General features: G+C 43.4%; 1 protein-coding gene across 1 annotated transcript; it reads left to right on the top strand.

Moving 5' to 3' along the window:
* Positions 1-1,060: 1,060 nt before the first annotated feature.
* Positions 1,061-18,935, top strand: samd10a (sterile alpha motif domain containing 10a; the record flags this gene model as incomplete). Its single annotated transcript, XM_080853862.1, has 6 exons — positions 1,061-1,114; positions 1,285-1,399; positions 6,994-7,175; positions 13,840-14,008; positions 17,621-17,761; positions 18,859-18,935. The coding sequence occupies 6 exons, from the start codon at positions 1,061-1,063 to the stop codon at positions 18,879-18,881; spliced, it is 684 nt and encodes a 227-aa protein (XP_080709988.1). The 3' UTR covers positions 18,882-18,935.
* Positions 18,936-21,234: the final 2,299 nt, after the last annotated feature.

The raw sequence follows: 21,234 nt of genomic DNA, 5'->3' as shown, positions 1-21,234 counted from the left end.
TAATCAATCATCTGTTTGGTCTCACAATACGAGCTGTCAGACTTCACTGGGAGTTTCTTAGATTATGTAAGGACTTTTCTTTTCCCCTGTTCACCCTTTTCCATCATTCTTTGAAAATACTCAGCTTCCAGCTTCCACAGGGAGTTTTTAGAAAACAAGAAGAATTGTGAACTGTAGCCAATAACAAGACGAATGAAAAATGTCATTGGCAGTCTTCCGCCTCCAGCTCTGACAAAAAAATCCATTTAGAATAAAAGAGTAAGCGGAGAGCTTCTCTCCCTTCTCGTTTAGCATACCTGTTCACTATGCAGCCTGCCTGGCCAGAGTCAGTCAACATGCTCGACCTCTTGACCTTAGTGGCTCTAGGTCCCCAAGGGTGAGTGTGTGGTAATGTGTGTCGTGTCTTTGTGGCAGGGTTCTTCTTTAAAGCTCCTCTCAGACTGGATGCCAAGACTGTGTATGTTTCTGGTGCGCATTGTCGAAGAACAACCACATACAGCACATCAATGAAAAATGGTTCGCTCTTCTGAAGGAACCTCTTTGCTCAGCTGAATTTGAACTCCTTAGACTTGGACTTAAATAACAAACTGTACTGTAGGGGTTTCTTTCTTTCATTTCAAAAAAATAGTCAGCCTGGCTGTCTGTCTCATTCATATATTCAATCATCCATTCATTTATCTGGTTTCATAATTTTGTACCAACACACCACCACAACTAGCAAATCTCACGTCTTGTTCTATTTGAGGCCTTCTCGTAGTCTCAAATCTCTGTTGTGAGTGTCGTTTGCCATTCTGTATGGTAACAGCAGTCTCACTAAACATCCAATGTGGTGGGTGTTTTACGGGTTTATCTTCAGCACCAGTTCTAAATTATCTGTCCATGCAGCCATGGAAAAAATGTATTGGCTTCACTTTTATCACACATGTGCTTTTCATCAGGCTATTTTCTTTCCAGAGCCATAACTCACTAGGCTAATTACAGGGTTTCGGGACCACAGTGCTTGTAGTTTGGTAAGGGGTGGGGAGAGACGTGGGAGAGGGCAGACCGGCTGTTTCTCACGATGACTGAGACCAAACGCATCTGCAACCACCAGGGCCCAGCCAGAACTGTGCCAGTGAGTACTTTAGTCCACAGGAGAACGAGACCAAGAGCCCAAACTAGAACATGCTTCCAGTTTAAGGGGGGTTGGAAGGGGATCTTATTTGTTCCGCATGGCCCGAGGGCAGAGACTCTCTCCCCCAACCCCCCTCTTGTGTGCCTCTGCCCTGCGCATTCTTCCTTCAGCTTGGAGCTAACTCACCTGATTCAGCTACAGGAATGTTCAGTGGTGGGTGCATCACATCAGGTGTGCTGGCTTTGTTTGCCTTATTTAAAAAGGACTGTGTAAGGCAGGATAAAGGTGAGGCTTTGAGAAAGATGAGGGAAAGGGCAGTAAAATAGAGCAGTGCACTCTACTTTTAGAAGTGTAGTTTGTGCACAAGATAAACTGCTTAAGTAGTTAAATTGTTTATCTTTTTCTAGCATATCTAGATCAATCCAAGGCTTCTGTCATATTTAATTAAATGGATAAGAAGTAATGTTGAAATACTATTACAGGTTTATAGAAATATCTTGACAGTTCATCTTGGTTTTTGCAAGAGTATATGATTCCTACTATATTCTTCGATAATACTTCCCCCTTACCTGAATCAGACTGTAGGAAAGCAAAGAGCTTTACTGCAGTGAAATTTCTCTGTAATAATACTGGCATTTCGTTCTGCTTGTATGGCTGCCGGGAATGGTTGATTGTAAATGCAATTCCAGCAATGTTCCTAAACACAATTTCGCCAGCAGGTGGCCTCCTACTATGCTATTGTTTTCGCCCTGATTTTATCAGATACATACGTGTGAACCCTCAAAGCACGTTTATTGGGCTACCAGCTTTAAGTCGAAGTAGAGTCGTTCGGACCCCGTACGACCCTGAAAGCCTGGCCGATGTATGTGACACCTGTCCTCCTGTGTGAGGGGAGTGGTCTTTTCGGAGAGCGCTCAGAGAGGGTGAAGCTGATTTATACACACGGACGTGCTCCATCTCTCAAAACTGCAAAGAGTGCGCGGTCGGCGGACTGAGGAGATACAGACTCGAGGCTAATTTCAACTCCGTCAAAATGGAATACATTGAGTAAACCATCTCTTAAAGAAGTTGCTGGGACACATTCGTGCCATGGCGGTGGACGGTAAATTCAGATATTAACTTTATATGTTTTTGTTTGTTACAAGTTCGGGGGCTTGTTATCACTTCAAACAACATTAATGATCATTCACTTGTCATATTCTAAACGTTGAATAGTTATGAGGTGACAACATTCTGTAGCCTACTTTGTGAAATAAACAATCTGTGATCGTTTACTGTAGGCTACATGTATCGCAACAGAAACTGTCGCGTTTCCTCATCCATATTTTAATAATAAGGCTACACAGCATAAAGTCTCTTTACATTCAGATGGTCACTAACCATATTGAGAGAAGCTTAACTTTCAGACTGAAATGACAAAAACATTCAGCGAGTAGGCTACAAGAGGGAGCCGAATAGAAAGTGCCGGGATTAAACACAAGCAGCCTTAACCTTTCATGAGTAGTATTATCCTTAATCGTATTATACTGATCGACATTTAGCCAATTCGTTTTGGAAACATCTTGAGAAACAGGTTTGGAGCGTATTTGACTTCAGAGTCACGTTACACCATTATTACCATGCCTATGATGTCATTATACCTCCATCATTCATATTCTGCAACTGAAATATTTTCTTTATCCTTAATCCTTTATCCTGCTTTTAATTGTTCTTATAAAGTCTATAAGAAAAATTAGGATTCATACATTTTACTATTGTTCTATATGACGTATGCGCGCCACATTTAGGTCGTGTTTGTGGTGGATGTTTTTTCCCATGCTGTATCGTAACCAGGTCTGAACTTGTCCATAGGTGCCAAACCCATGAATTACCTCAGTCAGTTCTCTCCTCATAGAATGTTCAGCACGGATAGTTGAGCGCCCTGATGTGGATGGATAGATCTACAGTAGACTTTATGAATAATAAATTCTGCCCGCTCAGCAGAAGTGCAAATTTCACTAACCTCTTCAGATAGAGAAAAGGAAAAGCTTTATGATAACTCTCTCCTAAATAACATGCCTTAGTCGTATTTCTGAGATGGCTAGTGAGATGGACAGATGGATCAACGTGTGGATGGTTGGATGGAGTGGTGGATGGTTGCTTGGATATGTGGATAGATGGAATTTCAGCAAAAGGGAGTCCTGTGCACAATTACATAAAAAGTAAGACATGCATAAAGATTGATAGAAAAACATTGAGCATGGATGACCAAGAGTTGAAAGTGCAGATCACGAAAAAAAAAAAAAAAAAAAAACACTTTTGGGTCTATACCAAAACTAACAGCTTGTGGTCCGTCATAATGCTAATCAGCTCATAAAGGCTGGTTGTTGTGGTCATCACAATGGCCCGTTTGAGGACTGTGACCTATTCGACAGGTCTTCCGAGGGGGGCTGTGCACTCTTTTACTTGTTTTGGTGCAGTCCAAATGGGTTGAGTATGCTGGAGAGTGGCATAGTTTAATAGTAGTCCATCATGTACATTTTGCTGTCCAACCCTCACAGTCACCCCTATAGTGCACATATAAATGTAGTTTATTGATGTTCAGTCATCTCCAAGTGTGGTTGTAAGGCAATAGTCTTTCACTAATGATACTCCTGGTCTATGAATCAATGTCTACCAACAGTCAGACCTAGGTAAATTAATATGAATTAGATGTATGCACACACACTTGCGCACATAAATTGAAAAATACACACAAACTTCAAAAGGGAATTCATTGCCTTCTTACATACAATTACATTCACCATATGATCATAGGACCATAACCACACATACATGCATGCATCACATTTGAAAATTCCCCTCATAAAAGTAATTCTATCCCCCAATACAAAACCCCCCTCCATTCTCTCTTTTACTCTCTCACTCCCTTTTCCTCTCTGTTTTCTTGAACGCAGTAAAAAACACGCACGCAAATACACACAAACACACACACACACATGCCAATACACACAAATACACACAAACACACACACGCATCTAAGTTCTGAAGTACATGGGGTTTAAATCAAAGGCACTGTCTTTGACCCAGCCTGAGACCAGTAGCACTTACACATGGACAGTTTCACACAGACACACACACACACACACACACACACACACACACACACACACACACACACACCATGTTACACACATTGGCACACTCAAACACAAACTCACACACACAAGTCAGATGAAGGAATGGACGCTCTTTGTACACCCTCTGTGAGTTTGGGAGTTGAAGACATAACTCACACACACACACACAGACACACACACACACACACACACACACACACGCACACACACACAGACAGACACACACACACACACACACACACACAAGACAGTGAATAAAAAGACATCCCTTTTATCTTTTCCCCTAGGCCCTCACCACCCACATCACCCCCATCACATTTGACTGGTTGTCCCCATTTGTGCTTAAAACCTATGGTGTCAATTAGAGGGGAGAGAGATTTTAATGAGTCCACACAGACACACACAGACACACACAGACACACACACACACACAGGCAGACACAGACACACACACAGACACACACACACACACACACACACACACATAAACACACACACACACACACACACACGCATGCACACACACACACACACACAGACACACACACACACACACACACACACACACACACACACGCTCACACGCTCACACACTCACACACGCACACACAGCCCACGTTGCCTAGAAGCACACTACAAATGAAGCAGAGAAGCAGCCCAACCTGGCTGCCTAGTAAATCATTAAAAGCCTCAGCACTAGACGGAAGTACTGAGGATAGGCATGTTTATCTCTGGGCGCGATGATGAGAAACATGCCACCTGCTACACACTGGGACTGCCAGATCACCAGAGATCGCCCAGAATGCAAAGAGAGAGAACAACATCTGTTGGCTGTCATTTGATGGGAATGTAAATGACCGTTGTGAATCCGCAGTGTCACGTTGGGTTACGGGGAGTACAGTGTAGCCCTTTAGAAGAAAAGTTTCTTTGTGGATTGGTTAAAGATGAAGAGAGATGAGTGGCGGGAGACATTTAGCTTGGTGAGTTTGCACCAATCCTTTTGCTGCTCTTTAATAGGCTGGGTCTCTGGCAACAGTCCGCCTATCCTACTCTAAAGTTATCATATTTGTCCTCCATCAGTGGAAACCTGTTTGTCTATAAGGTATCAGGAGCACGTCCCTCTACTTGCTTTATGTGTGTCACCCTTGGTCGTATTTCAAAATAAAAAGATGTCAACCAAACCACTGCAGCTTGCCAATGGTTACTTATAGATACACAAACCAATGAATGAGTGACATGACATAACCTACTGTATGTCGTCTCTTTCTAACATCATTAGTATAGGCAACATCTCCTATTAGCAATTATATACTATATATATATAATTTCGATTTTATATATATAGTATATACTGTATATAATTTCGATTATGCAAGCTGTTTGAACCTAAGCTGCTCCCGTATGCCAATTTAATAAATGCACTGTAAGATTAAAACATTACTACACTCTTAATGATGCCTCTGGATACTGCTGTAATCCTCAAATATTACCAGTGTAAGGATAATAAGTATTGCTGATACTGAATATGATCTCCAAATACCTGAGATTGTGAGAAATAAAGACCAAGCAAATAGAAGCAACGGCAGTAGTAGCAGTAGAGGTGGTGATGATGGTGGCCATAGCAATAATGGAAGCAGTGGTAGTAAGGGTATTGTCAGTGGGAGGGTTTTGTACCAGCCATTACTGAAGATCAGATGTTTTCTCAGGAAAAATATGAAACAAAGGTGGTTATGTGTGCAGAAGAAAAAAACACACAACAGTGAAAGAGAACGCATCCTTCCCAACAAACAGATTGCCCTTGTGTCAGTTCTTTGTTGCTTAATTGGATTGTCTGCCCAATGGTGCTGTTTTATTAAATCATCTTTTCCTGTCCTTAATGAGAAGTGCAATAAGAGTGTGAAGTTAAAAGATAACACGTTAAGTTGTGATCACTGCTGTGGCAGGTACATTTAATTATACTGTCTGTAACCATCCCAGGCATGAAGCCCAATGCCAGATCTGCGATGCCTCTTATTATCATATGAATGCTCTGTGGACACACTCATTCAGCACAAACTAAGCAGGACCTTATTCATTATGTGCTCTCTCCAAGGATACGTGGATGATTGACTCTTGTAAACATAAAAACAGAAGCGAGCTGATTTGCATATTCCCAGTTTAAACAGAGCTCCGTGCCTTCATGAATTATTTACCGAGCACTGCAGTACAATATGTGTGTGTAAATGCCAGAGACACAGATTAAACATTCAACTTTATTAAACACACACACATAAAAACAACTAAAGTATGCAGTTAACATTTCAATAAACCACTCCCCCCTGCCTCCCATCCCGTCGTACAACTTTTCATCAACAGCAAAGATAAGTAAAAGTAGTAAAACCTCATCCCTATAACAGCCAGGTGTGTGACAGGAGCCTGGTTTCATCTCCATTAGGCCAAGGGCAAAGGCAAGCGATGAAAACAGGACAGGAAGAGATTAAGAGAGGAATTACGGACATTATTGATTACGTCTAAGAGCCATGACAAGGCTGGAGGGTGGGAATGTGTCAGAAACCTCTTAGGCATCAGGGATAAGTGGATATGTAACATGTCAGATTCTGACAACGATCAATTTTAAAAATGCCTTGTTAGCCCTGAATTAACAGCTAAGGTTATGTCTAGAACAAACATAGAGGACTTTTACAGGAAATCATTATTGCTTATATCTTTTCAATTTCTTTCTTCCTTTCTTATATTCCATCTTTCTTCTCTGTCTCTAGCTGCCTCTAGTTTTAGTTTTTGTCGCCCGGCTGTGGAGTACAAGGCCCTTCCCGAGGACTTCAAGTACCACATCTCTCGCTGCACAGGAGGGAACCTGACCTGGCATGAGGGGCGTGGCCAGAAGACGGCGGGGGGCCGGGCCGTCAAACTCCTGCAGCAGCCAGGCACTGAACGACTGCAGGTAGAGCTGGCTCCACACTCACAGTAAAGAAAATTTTATTTTCTTGCCGGGTTACATAAGATTAAGGGCCCTATCTTGCACCCAGCGCAATTGACATTGTCACCGACGCATGTATCATTCCTATCTTGCACCCGGCGCACAGCGGGATTTTCCCTCCAGAAGCGCGCGTCAAAATGAACTTGCGCTGACATGGGCGGGGGCGCAACAGAGAAGGCGTTTCTTTGTCGCAAGTGGTATTTTGCAGTTTCAAAACAACGCTGTGCGCCGTGCGCTATTGACCAGAAAAAAGCTAGTCTAATGTCAGAGGCGCGTGGCGGGTGGCAGGTATTCAGAACGCTATTTTAAGGACGCGTGCTTGGCTGCACAGTAGCCTACACTTTACTTCTCTCGTCTACACGAGAGATTTACACCAATTTTTTGGCAAGCCATATATAATTACAAGGAAAATAAAGTATTTACCACATGAGGAAATCATTGTGATATCCATATCCAAGATATTTTAAAAATAGGCATACATCTAGCGTACACATTGACCCAAATGATTCAGGTTAATTGTAATGGCGGTTCTGATGTCTGCCATCTCCTGGCAGATGAGCTGGGGACACACGCACACTGTCCATATCACAGTCTGCGGCGAGATAAGGAGAAAAGGGAGGGAGAGGGAGAGATCGGAAGAGAGGAGAGCCTGATCAGTGGGTGGCCGCACGCGCGCGCGCACACACACACACACACACACACACACACACACACTCACTCACTCGCTCTCTCTCTGGCAGATGAGCTGGGGACAGACGCACACTGTCCCTATCAAAGTCTGCAATAAGTTCGGCTATACATGCAGTTACGTCAGGTCTAGTCCGACATGCTGGGGAATTCATAAAATTTCCCGTAACACCCGACAGCCAAGAGAGGGCTAAGCATACGTATTCACATACGTGCCCCCCCAGTGTTTTACACAACATTGCCATGAATCATGGATGTGTCAATGACATAAATGAGGATAGATTAGAGGACTTTAGAAGACGTGAGGTTGAACTGCATGTGCCGATGGGTGCAATATTATTACCATGCATAGGCCTAGTGATTCAGTGAGGGTGAACCCAAAACATCGGAAAGTATGTTTTTGTGACTTTTATTTCAAATATGTTGCCACCAAAAAACGAATGCTAGTAACGGAAAAAATACAGACGAGAAATGAAAAGTAGAATCATTTCTCCAAACAATCATGGGAAAATATTGCCGTGATTGTTTCTGGTAACACACGTTCTGGTGGCCTCACGGTCTTCCTCCAGGTAATTCCGCCATTATAATAACAAGCCGCTATGGAATATGCGCTCCTCGCTCTTAAAGGGAATGTAAGATGACGCTCTGATTGGTTTATTGCATATTACGCCCAAACCACACCTATGGCTGAGTAACCTCCTTTGGACCAACCCATTTGACATTTGCGTCGGGCGCAAGTGTGTTTTTTCCGCCGTTATAATAGCAAATGCGCCATAGAGCCGCCCACACAGCTACTTGCGTTTGGTGCTGTCCTACTTGCGTTTCTGATCGTTAAAATAGGGCCCTAAGAGTCCTTGGCCCGTTTGAAATGTGCTTTCATTACACCATACAAAGCATTAGAATGCTGTCAAGGTCAGTACTATCAGTACTGAGTGTGACACTGTTTCCGGTTACCAAGGCAATCTCTTACATTACTGAAATTTCGTGTTATTATGAAAACATTGATTTTCTATGTCATAATCTAGCTCTACAAAGATTGTTCTTTCATAGATACTAGGTCTAATAGGCATGTCTATGGAGTATACTGTACATTCCATTGCATCATGAAGGCATTTTTGCCTTGATGTGAAATAAGTCTTTATGGTTGTTCTGTGCCGAAGTGGCACAATTGAGCTTTGTGTGTTTCGCTCATGAAAGAAGAGGTTCATGGGAGGATGAAAAAGTGACCCCAATACTGCGCGGCGGCTCTGTGAATCTACCATGACACCCGGCGCTTTTAAGTAGCCCATCTACAGGGAACAGACAACAAGCAGGCCTTTTCATGCCATGGCTTCCTTTAATTAAGCATTCTCTCTGTGTCCTCATTTCATATATTTGGAGGAGAAACCGATTTCGTGAGAGGCATACGGTATGCATTATTACTTCACATCGGGATCTATTGGAGTCTTAATTTTTGCATTATCAAGCCAGCCCCATGTTTGCGTGCTTCTCCTTAGTCTCTGAGATGCATTTACACAAAGACTCCTCCGCAAAAGAGGGGGATGGAGGAGAGGAGAAAGAGGAAGAAAAAAGGCTAAATGGACTCTTCCTCCCTGCCTCTGTCCATCTATCCTTCCATCCAAATGAGCCCTTTGTTTGGGGAGAATAGGAGAGATGCTGTTCACCCAGGAGGCACTGTTAGCGGGCACTCAGTCAAACACGGCTTTAAATAGATTGGAACTCCTTTACTTGGAAACAGCTTTGCTGGTCAGTGCATGGAGCAGGACTAGGGCAAGTGCATGGAACAGGACTAGGGCAAGTGTCTGCTGTTGGGCCCCCTATTTTTCTTCCCCCCCTTCGCATCCAATTCTGTATTAACCGACCAAAATCGCTCTCTTTGTCACTGGAGTCATGCTCAATTTAAAGCAGCATTATGGAGGTTTGGTCTTAACAAGCAAGCTTACTACCTAAAAAGCATTAAAAATCCTTGAAAAAACCCACCAACAGCCCAGTTGGCACTGATAGAATGTTGCTAACATGCTAATTGGTGTATTGCGGCAATATGGTTGTTGATGTTGTGCTGAATGACAGGTGTGTTTATCTGTCCTTCACATATGCCACAACATTTGAAGATGATACCAACGGAGCTGCTTATAAAGACAGACCCCACCAATGTTGCTTAATGTTGCTTTAATTCCTCTCACACTTTTTTCTATATATTTTCCTGTAATTTCCGGTCATGTTAATTAGAAACAAATTCATGGTTGCTAATCTGATTCAGTTAATGTTATCTTAATTAGGATGTTGACTTCTTTCAGAAACTGTTATTAGAGAGGAATATAGCATGGCATGTCAAGGAGTCAGGCCTCTTTTGTTACGCTCTAAATTAACTTCTCTAATCTCGTCAGTGGAATAGCTCTTCACATGGTGTCTATAATGAACCCAGTCCTCTGTAATTACACAGATTGCAGGGGTTAACGTTGTGTCCACTCGATAAAGTATAATGGAAATGATGAAGGAATGACTTTTATTACTTCACTGTTGTATTTTTTCTTTTATTATAAAAATTGTATTTGTAACTTTGCTTTAATGCATACTTAGCATGTCTGAGAAGGAATCCGTCAAATGTTTTCTTTGTAGGTCACTTTGATTTTACAGGTTTAATTGAGGCCCATGCTTGATTTGAACCCTTTGAACTTCAAAGTGGGGGTATTTTTCTTGCAGGTCTAATTGGCAAAGGAACAGCATGTCAGCAAAGTGTTTAAAAAAACGGCTGTTCCTAAATTGAATCCGCTCAACCTAGTAGGAGTCTAGAGGAGACTAAAGAAGTCTTTAGTTGATTCCAGATTTTTTTTGCGGTGAACTAATTGGAACAGGAACACAGAGTTGTAGTGGAACCTTTTTGAACTTTGAGTGGTTCTCTCCACTCGGCAGGAGATGATCTGAGCAGGACAGGGAAAATTCTCTCCGCTTTGATATTTTTTAAAGTGAATATGTGATCAAACACTAGTTTTGATTAGACCACCATGGTCATTCCTTTTTTCATGCAGATACTAAATAGGATGTTGGTCAGGGATAGAGTCCAACCTCAGCGCTATTTGTCCTTTGTGTGTAGGGATCTTACATTCTCTCAACTTCCTCTCTTAAGAACTTTTGCTTTTTGATATACATCAAAGTAGAGTGAAATTCAAGGAGAAACTGTTGTGAACTGAGGTTAATGTGTGTGCATGAAGGACATAGGGAGACTAATTACTGGTTAAATGTAATTATTCTCTATTAGCATGCAACTATCTGCACTACTGGTTCCCATGGACCACAGAAGCACCAGCTTCATTCTTTGTACCAGTCTCTCCATCGACAGTAGTGTAGCTTTCCCTCTAAAGGCTTCTGAAAGTATATTCTGATGGGTATGGATCCTCAATCAGCGCATGAATTATGAACTACTGCAAGTGTATCCAGCTCTTTCACTATCAGAGTGAGAGGGAGGGAGAACCAGGAATCCCATCCTTAGGTGTGGGCATCAGAGGAAGCCCAGAGGCTCAGCAGTGGCCTGGCAGGGAATGTGTGGAGAGGGTGGGTGGGGGAGTTTGTAGGGCGGAGAGGGATGGGGTGGCACACTCCGGTGACATTGCAGAGGCTGAGTGACCGACATGCACCATAATCTGGCACTCCCCACAGAGCCCATGCCTGTGTTTGATGAATGACTGGGGGTGTTTGTGCATGCGTGCGTGTTTGTGTAAGTGCTTGAGATGTATGTGCATATGTATGGGTGTGTTTCAGTTTGTGTGTGTGTGTGTGTGTGTGTGTGTGTGTGTGTGTTTATGTGCGCATGTGATCGTTGTGTTTTGTGTATGTGTATGTGTGTTATTGTCTCTCTCTCTCTCTCTCTCTCTCTCTCTCTCTCTCTCTCTCTCTTCCTCTCTCTCTGTCTCACTCTCTCTCTCTTTCTCTCTCTCTCTCTGTGTTTGTTTGTTTAATGCAGATGTACATTGCAGGATGAGGAAAGAGAGGTTGTGGTGTGCAGACCAGTTCCCCACGGAGAAGGCTCTGTCAGTGTGTGTTTACAGTGCACTTATGCATGTGGGTCAGTGTCTCATAGTGAAGAACTAAGGGCCTACAGGGGCCAGCCAAGGTCAAAAACCAGAGGGGAGTAGGAACAGGGAAAGGGTGAGAGAGCGGAAAGTAGAAAGTGAGAGAGAGAGATGGACTTCAGGGGATTGTAGAGGCACATAAGACTTGAGAGGAAAGTAGAGGTGGACAGAGAGAGTGAGTGAGAGAGAGAGAGAGAAAACTAATGAGCCAGCAGATGGTAGGGAATAGGTGGGGAGAGGGGTCACTGATAGGACAGAACACAACCACCAGGCTTGAGAGGAGAGGCAGGTAAGATAAGGGAAGATGAGACACCAGAGAGAAAATGGAGAGAGATGGTTTTGCAGAAACAGGGGTGGCACAGGAGTGAGGCTCCCCAGTGGAGGGAGCGTTTGATCAAACCCCTGTGATACTCAGCATTACACTTAACATAAGATGTCTCCAAATGCAGACGAATCCATACTGTAGAGCTGTAATGATATACAGTATTCTCATTTTATTGACCCAGTTGTGTAACCATATGTGCTTATTTTGATTGAGATTATGGATAAATGATTATTATCAACATATTTAACAGTACATGATAACATTATTAGATACTGTCCCTCAAGATCTCTGCACTCACAGCATAACAGAATGATACTGTGCAGTAATATGAGAACTGATTGGTTGTTCCAGTAGCTAAATGTACCTTGGTTGGTATTATAGTCTGACACTGTTGTGAGAGCACCGAATGCTCATCTACAGATGTGACTTCAGGGATTGGATGGTTACTAGTGTAGAGTGGGATGTTGATTTGATGCTAGGATGGCCCCTGATTAAAGGAATGATAACAAGCAATGATGCTTGACATCTGAAGGGGAGTCATCCTTCACTGAGGCAAATGACCCCGTTTTGACAAAGCGAGGATGGCAAGGAATATCAACCATTTTAAACAGGGAGCTGCGTTTAACGACGACAGTTTGCTTGATTATGGACGAGTCCCTTTGCCAACCAATCAGAAGGCCGCTTGAGAATAAATGATCCATCTTAATTACAGGCTGTGCATAAAGCGGAACATGGTTATTAAAACACTTTATTTCCCAAACGGCCGAGAGACAGCATGAAACTCATTCGTGTAACTGGGCAATGCGTATTTAGTCAGAAGAAGAAAGCCTGTTGTGTGTGTGTGTGTGTGTGTGTGTGTGTGTGTGTGTGTGTGTGTGTGTGTGTGTGTGTGTGTGTACGTATTTGTGAGTGTGGAGTGTATGTGTGTGTGTTTGTGTGTGTGTGTGTGTGTGTGTGTGTGTGTGTGTTTGTGCGTGTGCGTGTGCGTGAGAGAGAGATAGAGACCCAGAACCAGAGGGAGGGAGGGAGGGAGGGAGGGAGTGTTTGTGTCCTTGCAGTGCCAGGGAGTGAGTGAGTGAGTGAGTGTACTTTTTATTTATGACTTGGGAGAGCATGCCATATGTATACCCCTCCTCTACAGACTGTGCTACTCAGCTCATGTTGTCTGTTGTGGTTGTTTGTTAATAAGATCAATTTAATGAAGGTTCAGTGTGTAATAAATCTATAGAAAAACACTCTTGTCAATGTTTTCAGTCTAGGCTTCATTGTTTCTTCATCTGTCCGGTTTTCTCTGACTCTGTATCCTTTGTTTGAATGCCACTGGTATTGTTTTGCCTACCGTTATCTTTCACTATCTGACAACAAGGTCCTCAGTGTCTTTAAAAATGATTTCCTCTCTTCCCCTGTCTTCATTGATGTCAAACTGGTTTTATTAATGAAGTTCCATCTCATACATCCTCTCTCTCTTTCTCTCCCTCTCTCTATCTCTCTCTCCCTCTCTCTCTCTCTCTCTCTCTCTCTCTCTCTCTTTCTCTCTCTTGCTCAGCTTCGCACAGGGGATAACTACTCTGTATATCACACCAGTCCCACCATCCCTAGCCTGTCTCGGCCAGTGGTGCTGTGGACCCAACAGGACGTGTGTCGGTGGTTAAAGAAACACTGTCCCCACAACTACCTGACCTATGTAGAGGCCTTCTCCCATCACGCCATCACAGGTAATGCACACTGGACCTCTCGAAATATGTGGAGCTCGCGACTTCTCAAAAGATGTTTTAATGATGTTATATGTCAAACTAATGTATTTTTTCAAGCAATTTTAAATTCATTTTTACATATTGACCTTCAACACTTTTACCTTTTGAAATGCAAAAGTTAGTTTGTGTACTTTTGCTGTTCCCTTCCTATCCCCGACTCTAGTACGATATAGAAATGTACCACCAGTCATTCATCAGAATATTGCAGCCTTGGCAGTTTCTAATGAATATATTTATTGTTTGGTAGCATGAAAAGGTTGACAATCATATTAGTTCTTACAACTAGACATCCACATAATAAAACACAGAAAGATTCAAATCTATATTGTTTGCATGTACACTATAATTCACTCAGCATCCACAAACAACACGTGTTTTCAGTTTCTTGAGCATATGGTTATGAGCATGGCAAAAGTCAAAGCCACAGACCTACCACATACAGCTGGGCTTCCCCTGAGCTGGGTTCTGATAAGGGTTTCCACCTGTGCAGGGACGCATCTCCCCAAAGCGTCACTGAACAACTACTATAGTTAAATGATGGAGAGATTGTTTAGAGCACACTCTCTCTCCACAGTTACCGCAGTGGTTGGTTAACAACGCTTTCGGGGAAACGCAGTTCAGGGAGGTTTTTCCCACAATTGTCACCATTGGCGTACACTCGGTTTCCTTTAGGATGTGAAGTCATTTGTGTAAAGGTTCCAGATATAAAGCGGTGAATGAAAAGCTAAACTGGATTGGTTTACAAATTCAGTCAGCACAAGGATGGGAGAGCTCCAGCAACTTCACTCGCACACAGTCACGAAAGCTCCACACCAGAGAAAACCTCAGATATGAGTCACAGGATATAAAACAGGATCCAGAATCCAGCAATTACATTTGGCACAACTTTAGAAAAACAACATGTATCGTAACAGTTAGTTATGGGAAAGGATAATGGTATAATAATAACGGCAATAGGAGGGTGTCGCAGAAACTACAAAAACTCCAGTGTGGAGAGGTGTTTGGTGTGGATTCAAAGAGGAAAAAGTCCTCCCCACCATTATGTGTCCGCCATCTGGATTCGTTAATGAGCTCAGCTCCAGGAGGCATAGCTAATGAGTGAGATCAGCTGGCTCACGGAGCGGAGGTGGACAGAGAGCGTGGCACTACTTTCACTCTCAACCCAAACTTTCACATTCCCTTTTTAGAAAAGCACCACATCTCAAAGAATGGGACAGGCTGAGAAGGGTGAGGGAGCCTCATTAGAGCAGAATCTGCAGCCACTCTCAAATTGTCATAGGCGAGCTACAACCTAATATAGCAATGTTAAAACAATAGTGTTTCATTGTGGCTACAGAAACATCATTTTTATGTTTATGTATCTTCTATGTCAAGCATGCATTGATATGATACATGTGATATCTCAGACTCATTAAGTCAGATCAATCATGCCTGTCCCCATTGCTTCGTCTGGAATTATGAATGCAGCAGCCCCAGATTTAATGCAGAACAGGGACTGTGACCTGCTTTTGAGGTCAATCAGATGAGATCCTGCTGTCCTACAGTGACTGATGCTTTAAGGTTAGAGTTCGTCTCCCCCCTGAACGGACCTGGACCTTCCAGTTCTTTTGGGTGTCTTGCTGAATCCCAAATTAGTCTGCGAAAGCTATAGGGGTGTGTGTGTGTGTGTGTGTGTGTGTGTGTGTGTGTGTGTGTGTGTGTGTGCACGTGCACGTATTTGTGAGTGTGGAGTGTATGTGTGTGTGTGTGTGTGTCTGTGTGTGTGTGTGCGTGTGCATGTGCATTTGCATTTCTTTGTGTTTCTGTGTCTGTGTATTTGAAATGTGTGTTTATTTATGTGTGCATGCACTAGTTTATGCTAAGAGAGTGTGACTGTGAGGGGGGAGAGAGGGGGGGGAGATATCTGTGGATGCATCTGTTGATCCCCTTTGAGGTGGTTTCTCCAGCTTGGCAGCAGATAAGTAGGGTTTGAAAGAACATGTTCCAGAAATCTTGCTGGGATCATAAAGAACTCTCGACAGTCACGCGTGTGTGAGTTCTGAAAGAGCAGATGAAAGCCATGATTAGGAACTACACACACCATCCAACTGATGGATAGGTGGGATTCCTGCTTGATGGCTATTATCTCTTCATTGTTTCACGGATCAGTGGTTATGAAGACGAGAGAGTAAGTGAAAGCTGTTAAATTCATTCATATGAATCACACTCTCTCTCTGCTCCTTAAGTCTTTCTACTTTGCTTCGTATCTGCATTGATGTATATCAGTCTCTCAGTGTTTATTCACCTTGCTTGCCTGGCAGTGAGGAATCAAGGCATCATATTAGAATGTTTGTTTGTGTGAAGGGGTGCATATGTGCATTTTTTTACGTGTGTTCATGCAAATGTATATATGTGTGTATGTCTATTTGTTCATATTTGAGTGTGTACATGCCTTAAGACCTCTCCCATCTAAAACCTTAAACGCCTCTCCTTTCCATGGGGAATCGGCTGGCATTCCGCTCATCCCCATCCCTCTAATTGGACACAAAGCATCAAGGGCAGAGGCTTGCTGGGACCTGCTTAGGGGAGAGAGTTTCCGGAGACTTAGCACTGGGGTGCTGAAAGAGAGTATCTGAGACATCTGAGTGTATCTGAGACAGAGAGATGGAGAGAGAGAGTGAGAAAAGAGAAGAGAAGGGATGGAGGGAGGCTCGAAGGGCAGTCCAGCCTCAGGCATAGTTGTTCTCAGACGGCATGTGGCTATGCACACATACAAGATTTATTTAGGGACTTGGATCAATTCCTCAAGTGTTTTTGCCCTGCAGGGGGCTCTTTGTCTGGGAAGTCCCGCCCCTCTTCTTCTGGCCAATTTGATTTTGCCTCAGAAGTGGGTCTGGCAAACTTGCTATAGAAGTTCATTTTAGCATAGTAAGGATCCTTGGGGCCAATCACAAACTGGCTATTGGCTACCTGGCGCGCCATTGGCGGATTTAAACTAACCACGGCTACGTAACAAAATCTAGAGTTTTTAAACATTGGACATGGTGGCCGCCGAAGCACCGCAAAACGTAGATAAACTTGAGAACTTGAGAGAAACTTGCCCTGGAACAATTCATACATAAAAAATATGTGTTTGCTTTATTACCGATCGTTGTATCGTTGTATAGTATCGTTGGTCTGATTGGTTAAAGGCGTCTCCAATTACGTGACTGAAGTGGACCGGTGTTGAGTAGTTCGCCAGACCAACTGAGCAAATGAAATGCAGTGAAGGGGCAGGGAATTCCCAGACAAGGGGGCTCTGACAACACTCCAAGAATGTAGTTAATTTAGCTCACCATCACTTTTCATTAGTTAACGACCACGTCTTGTTTGTCTTTCAAAAGGCCTCTTCCTGTCTTCATTTTCAGTATTTTAAGAGTTTTATTTATAGAAGTAACTTGTGTATGCCATCTCCATCTCTCTCTCTCTCTCTCTCTCTCTCTCTCTCTCTAACATCTCTCTCTCTCTCTCTCTCTGTCTCTCTCTCTCCCTCTCTCTACCCCCCCCCCCCCCCCCCCCTCTCTCTCTCTCTCTCTCTCTGTCGGTCTCACCCAGGCCGTGCTCTCTTAAGGCTGAACGGGGAGAAGCTGGAGAGGATGGGCTTGGTGCAGGAGACACTCAGACAGGAGCTGCTCCAGCAGGTGCTGCAACTTCAGGTGCAGGAGGAGGGACGCAACCTGCAGCTGCTCAGCAGAGGTCTGAGTGTGTATTTATATCACGTGTGTTGGGAATGTCTGTGTGTGTGTCTAAGGTTGTTGTTAGGTGTAAATTCGCTCAAATTACCTCAGGACTCTGGAGATGCATATAAGTATATTTATTCAACAACAACGAGCTTGTCGGACTCACCAAAGCCCTGGCAGGCCAGAGAGAGGCACTGGCCCAGAGAGAGAGAGAGAGAGCCCAGGCTCACTTCCAGTCTGCAGCAGACGAAAGAGAAGCAAAATGAAACACATAACACAAGGTTTATATAGAAAGAAGTTAGTGTTCTCTGACGCCAAAACACTTTGTCAGCAGGGATAACCACTTGGTGGGTCTCTCACGTCCGAGGTCATCTTACTATGCTTTTTGCAACGTAATGCATCAGCAAGGCAGAAAAGAAGGACTACTAGTTCTTCTTATCAGCTCTTGCTTACACACACACACACAGAAGGTACACTTTTAGACGCATACACAGTTAGAAACATCAGCACTTAAGAACAGAGACAGAAACATCATGTTTCAGCTCACAAAGGCATATGATTAATACACATACATACTTGATTACGTAAAGTCAAGAGTTTCACAATTCCTTATCAGTTGCGTCCATGTCTGTGTATATTATGGGCTTACAGTACTACACAGCCAATTTCAGCAAACTGTCTCTATCTAGATTGCATCCTTCATAAAATGTGTGCGGGGTCCTGCATAGCAGGTCTGTCCAGTTTTGTGCGGTTGAGGAATCTGTTGGATGGCTGTTACATGTATGAGAGTGTGTGTGTGTGTATGGAGCTGTACAGTATGTGTATAATGATGTGGTTTTGTGACATGTATATGAGCTGTCAAGTACTGAGTGCATGCAAGTCTTTGTTTTGTGAGTGTGATTTTGATCTACCCTGTAGAGGTCAGCTCAAGCGAACTTGGATAATGCCTCCTCTATTATGGGTGTTTTTTTTAATTCTCTTTCTATGTATGTGTGTGTGTCTCTCTTTCTCTCCTGTCTCCCCCTTTTTTTCTATCTCACCTTCACTTTTCTGTTCTCTCTCTCTTTCTTCCCTCCCCTCCACTCCTCTTCCACTTCACTCTCTGTCACACAGGTTCATTCGGAAACCTGTCATAATCCATTCATCCGTGGGACCACTTGCCCAGGCATGGCAGAGAGTGCGCGCGCGAGAGAGAGAGAGTATTGGGCATTGGACTGTGCTGGGAGGAAGGGGGGTGGGGGTGTGTGAGTGTGTATGTGTGTGTGTGTGTCTGTCAGAGCCTCTAGGCCTCAGGCTTTTGAGACAGATAACACCAGGCTGGACCAAACCACTGGAAACTGATTCCAGAAAGACTGGATGCTGGAAAGACCTCCTGTCGAGGCCCTCGAACCGCAGCCTTCTCTCATGGGATACTTACTGGAGCGGTGTGCTGTGGCCCGCAGCAGTGGAGAGTGAGCTCTGACAACAAGGGAAGGGGAAGGATGTCACACGCCGAGAACTCTTCCTCTCCTTATTCGTCTTCTTCGATGGTGGCAGATGGGCCAAGCTGGGACTTATTCCATGTCATTGTCTTTTTTCATTGCTGGACTTAAGAGACATTTTGTGTGTATGTGTTGTGTGTCGTGTGTGTGTCCCTAATTGCGCACAGGCACAAGTGTTTGGTAGGAGTGGAATGGACTGTACAGACTGTGCCGCATGCTTCAAAGTCGTCCCAGATGACAGAAGGCAGATGCCAATAAAAGAGAATGCATGACTCCCTCTCCGCCCCAAGAACCAGCTCCCCATCAAACAGCCCAGCATTCATTGTTACTTAAACACACTGGGGCTTCACAATCCATTGTCATGCGTACAGCATACTCACAATCGCAAAATGAATACAAATAAGTCACTTTAAAGAGCATTTATTTGCCCCATATGTTTATGTTAGTATAGCTAAGTAGAAACAGATTAATGGATTGTGCTTTGATATTTATACTATGAATAGAACTTATTATTTTACCATATGGACTGGCATCTCCCGATTATCTGACATGTCAGACAGCTAGGCATATGCTAAAATGAATTGATATGCTAAATTGATTGTGTCATTTGTCAAATGACTGGAATGATTGATGATAAATTCCCTCCAGTATGTGTTAAGCCATGAGTCAAGGTGAGGAGCTTTTGTAAGACCCTGCCATGAGATCCCCCCCGAAATGATGTTGACAAAGGTGACTTCAAGATAGGAAGAGACGATAACTGCAACTGCAAATATATTCTGCGAGCCATTCTATTTTGCCAACTCAGTTCATGCAGTGGATCAGTATCTGCAGCAAGGTTTGATCCTAGGGTCCACCAACAAAGTGGGCTGCAACTCATTCTGTCTTATTTACTATAAATGGAAATGAACAGACTTTTCAAAACACATCCAGACTTATGAGACAAAGGCTGATATTGTTGATTTTGCTCATTAGTATGTAAGCTAACTTTTTCCTATCCATCTTATGTACCCACAGTTATCAACGAAAAAACAATAAAATGTACAAAACCTTTGTCAAATGGGTATACTGCCCTCATCTGGTCTTAGAGAAATAACCTACAGGACCATAGACTAAATACTACAACCAATGACAGATATTTGTGACTATAAATGTGGGCAATTTTCAGTACCCTATAGAGTTAAGTCTGATAGGTGTTGTGGAGTTGATTATTTAATCGAATGCTAAAATAATGTATTGTCAAGTAGGAACAAGACACAAACAAGAAACATAGGAAGAAGGTCTATTCTCCACATGACACACAGACAGTAACGGTGCACAAAGACGCTTAACAACACAGGACATACAAACAACATAAGGCACGGACAAGAATGATAACACTAATGTATGTTTACATGAGACACAAAAGAGGAACATGATCTACATTCTAAATGTGAACACCAATACACAATTAAACATTAACACTCTTGCCACACATTCACACTGCATTCTGGGGACTAGCAGTCTCTGATTACGCACACGGAAGCGTTCTACCCTTGCACACTACATAGCCCTCTCTCAGCGGGTAAGTGGTCCCCAACAGCCCAAGCTTTCAACACAACACGTGTTGGAGAAGCTGCCTGCCGCTGAGAGCACCCCTGAGGGGCTTCGGTGGCTTGTGATAATGGAATGGGGGTAGGAGGCAACATCTCAGTGCTAGAGCCCCTGTCCGGGCGAGCCCAGGGCCAGTAGGATGCAAGCCCTTTCTGGGTGGAGTACCATGGCCGCCTTTAACCTCCGGAGGAGGACTGAACACTAAATCCATGACGCTCTGGTGCTCACTTCCACATAGGAAATAGGAAATAATAGCTGGGAAAGCAACGAGGTAAGAGATGTGGACTAGTAGCCTGAAGGTACATGTACAGTATATTAGTCATATATCCATGTCTGTTTGTATACAACATCAGTCTCCTATACAACATCAGTCCCAATTAGAAGAAATTCATCCATGTCTAGGTATTATACAGTATTT

The sequence above is a fragment of the Sprattus sprattus genome (genome assembly GCF_963457725.1).
Source record: "Sprattus sprattus genome assembly, chromosome: 16".
NCBI classification, from domain to species: Eukaryota; Metazoa; Chordata; class Actinopteri; order Clupeiformes; family Clupeidae; genus Sprattus; species Sprattus sprattus.
This window is presented reverse-complemented; position numbering and strand designations above follow the sequence as displayed.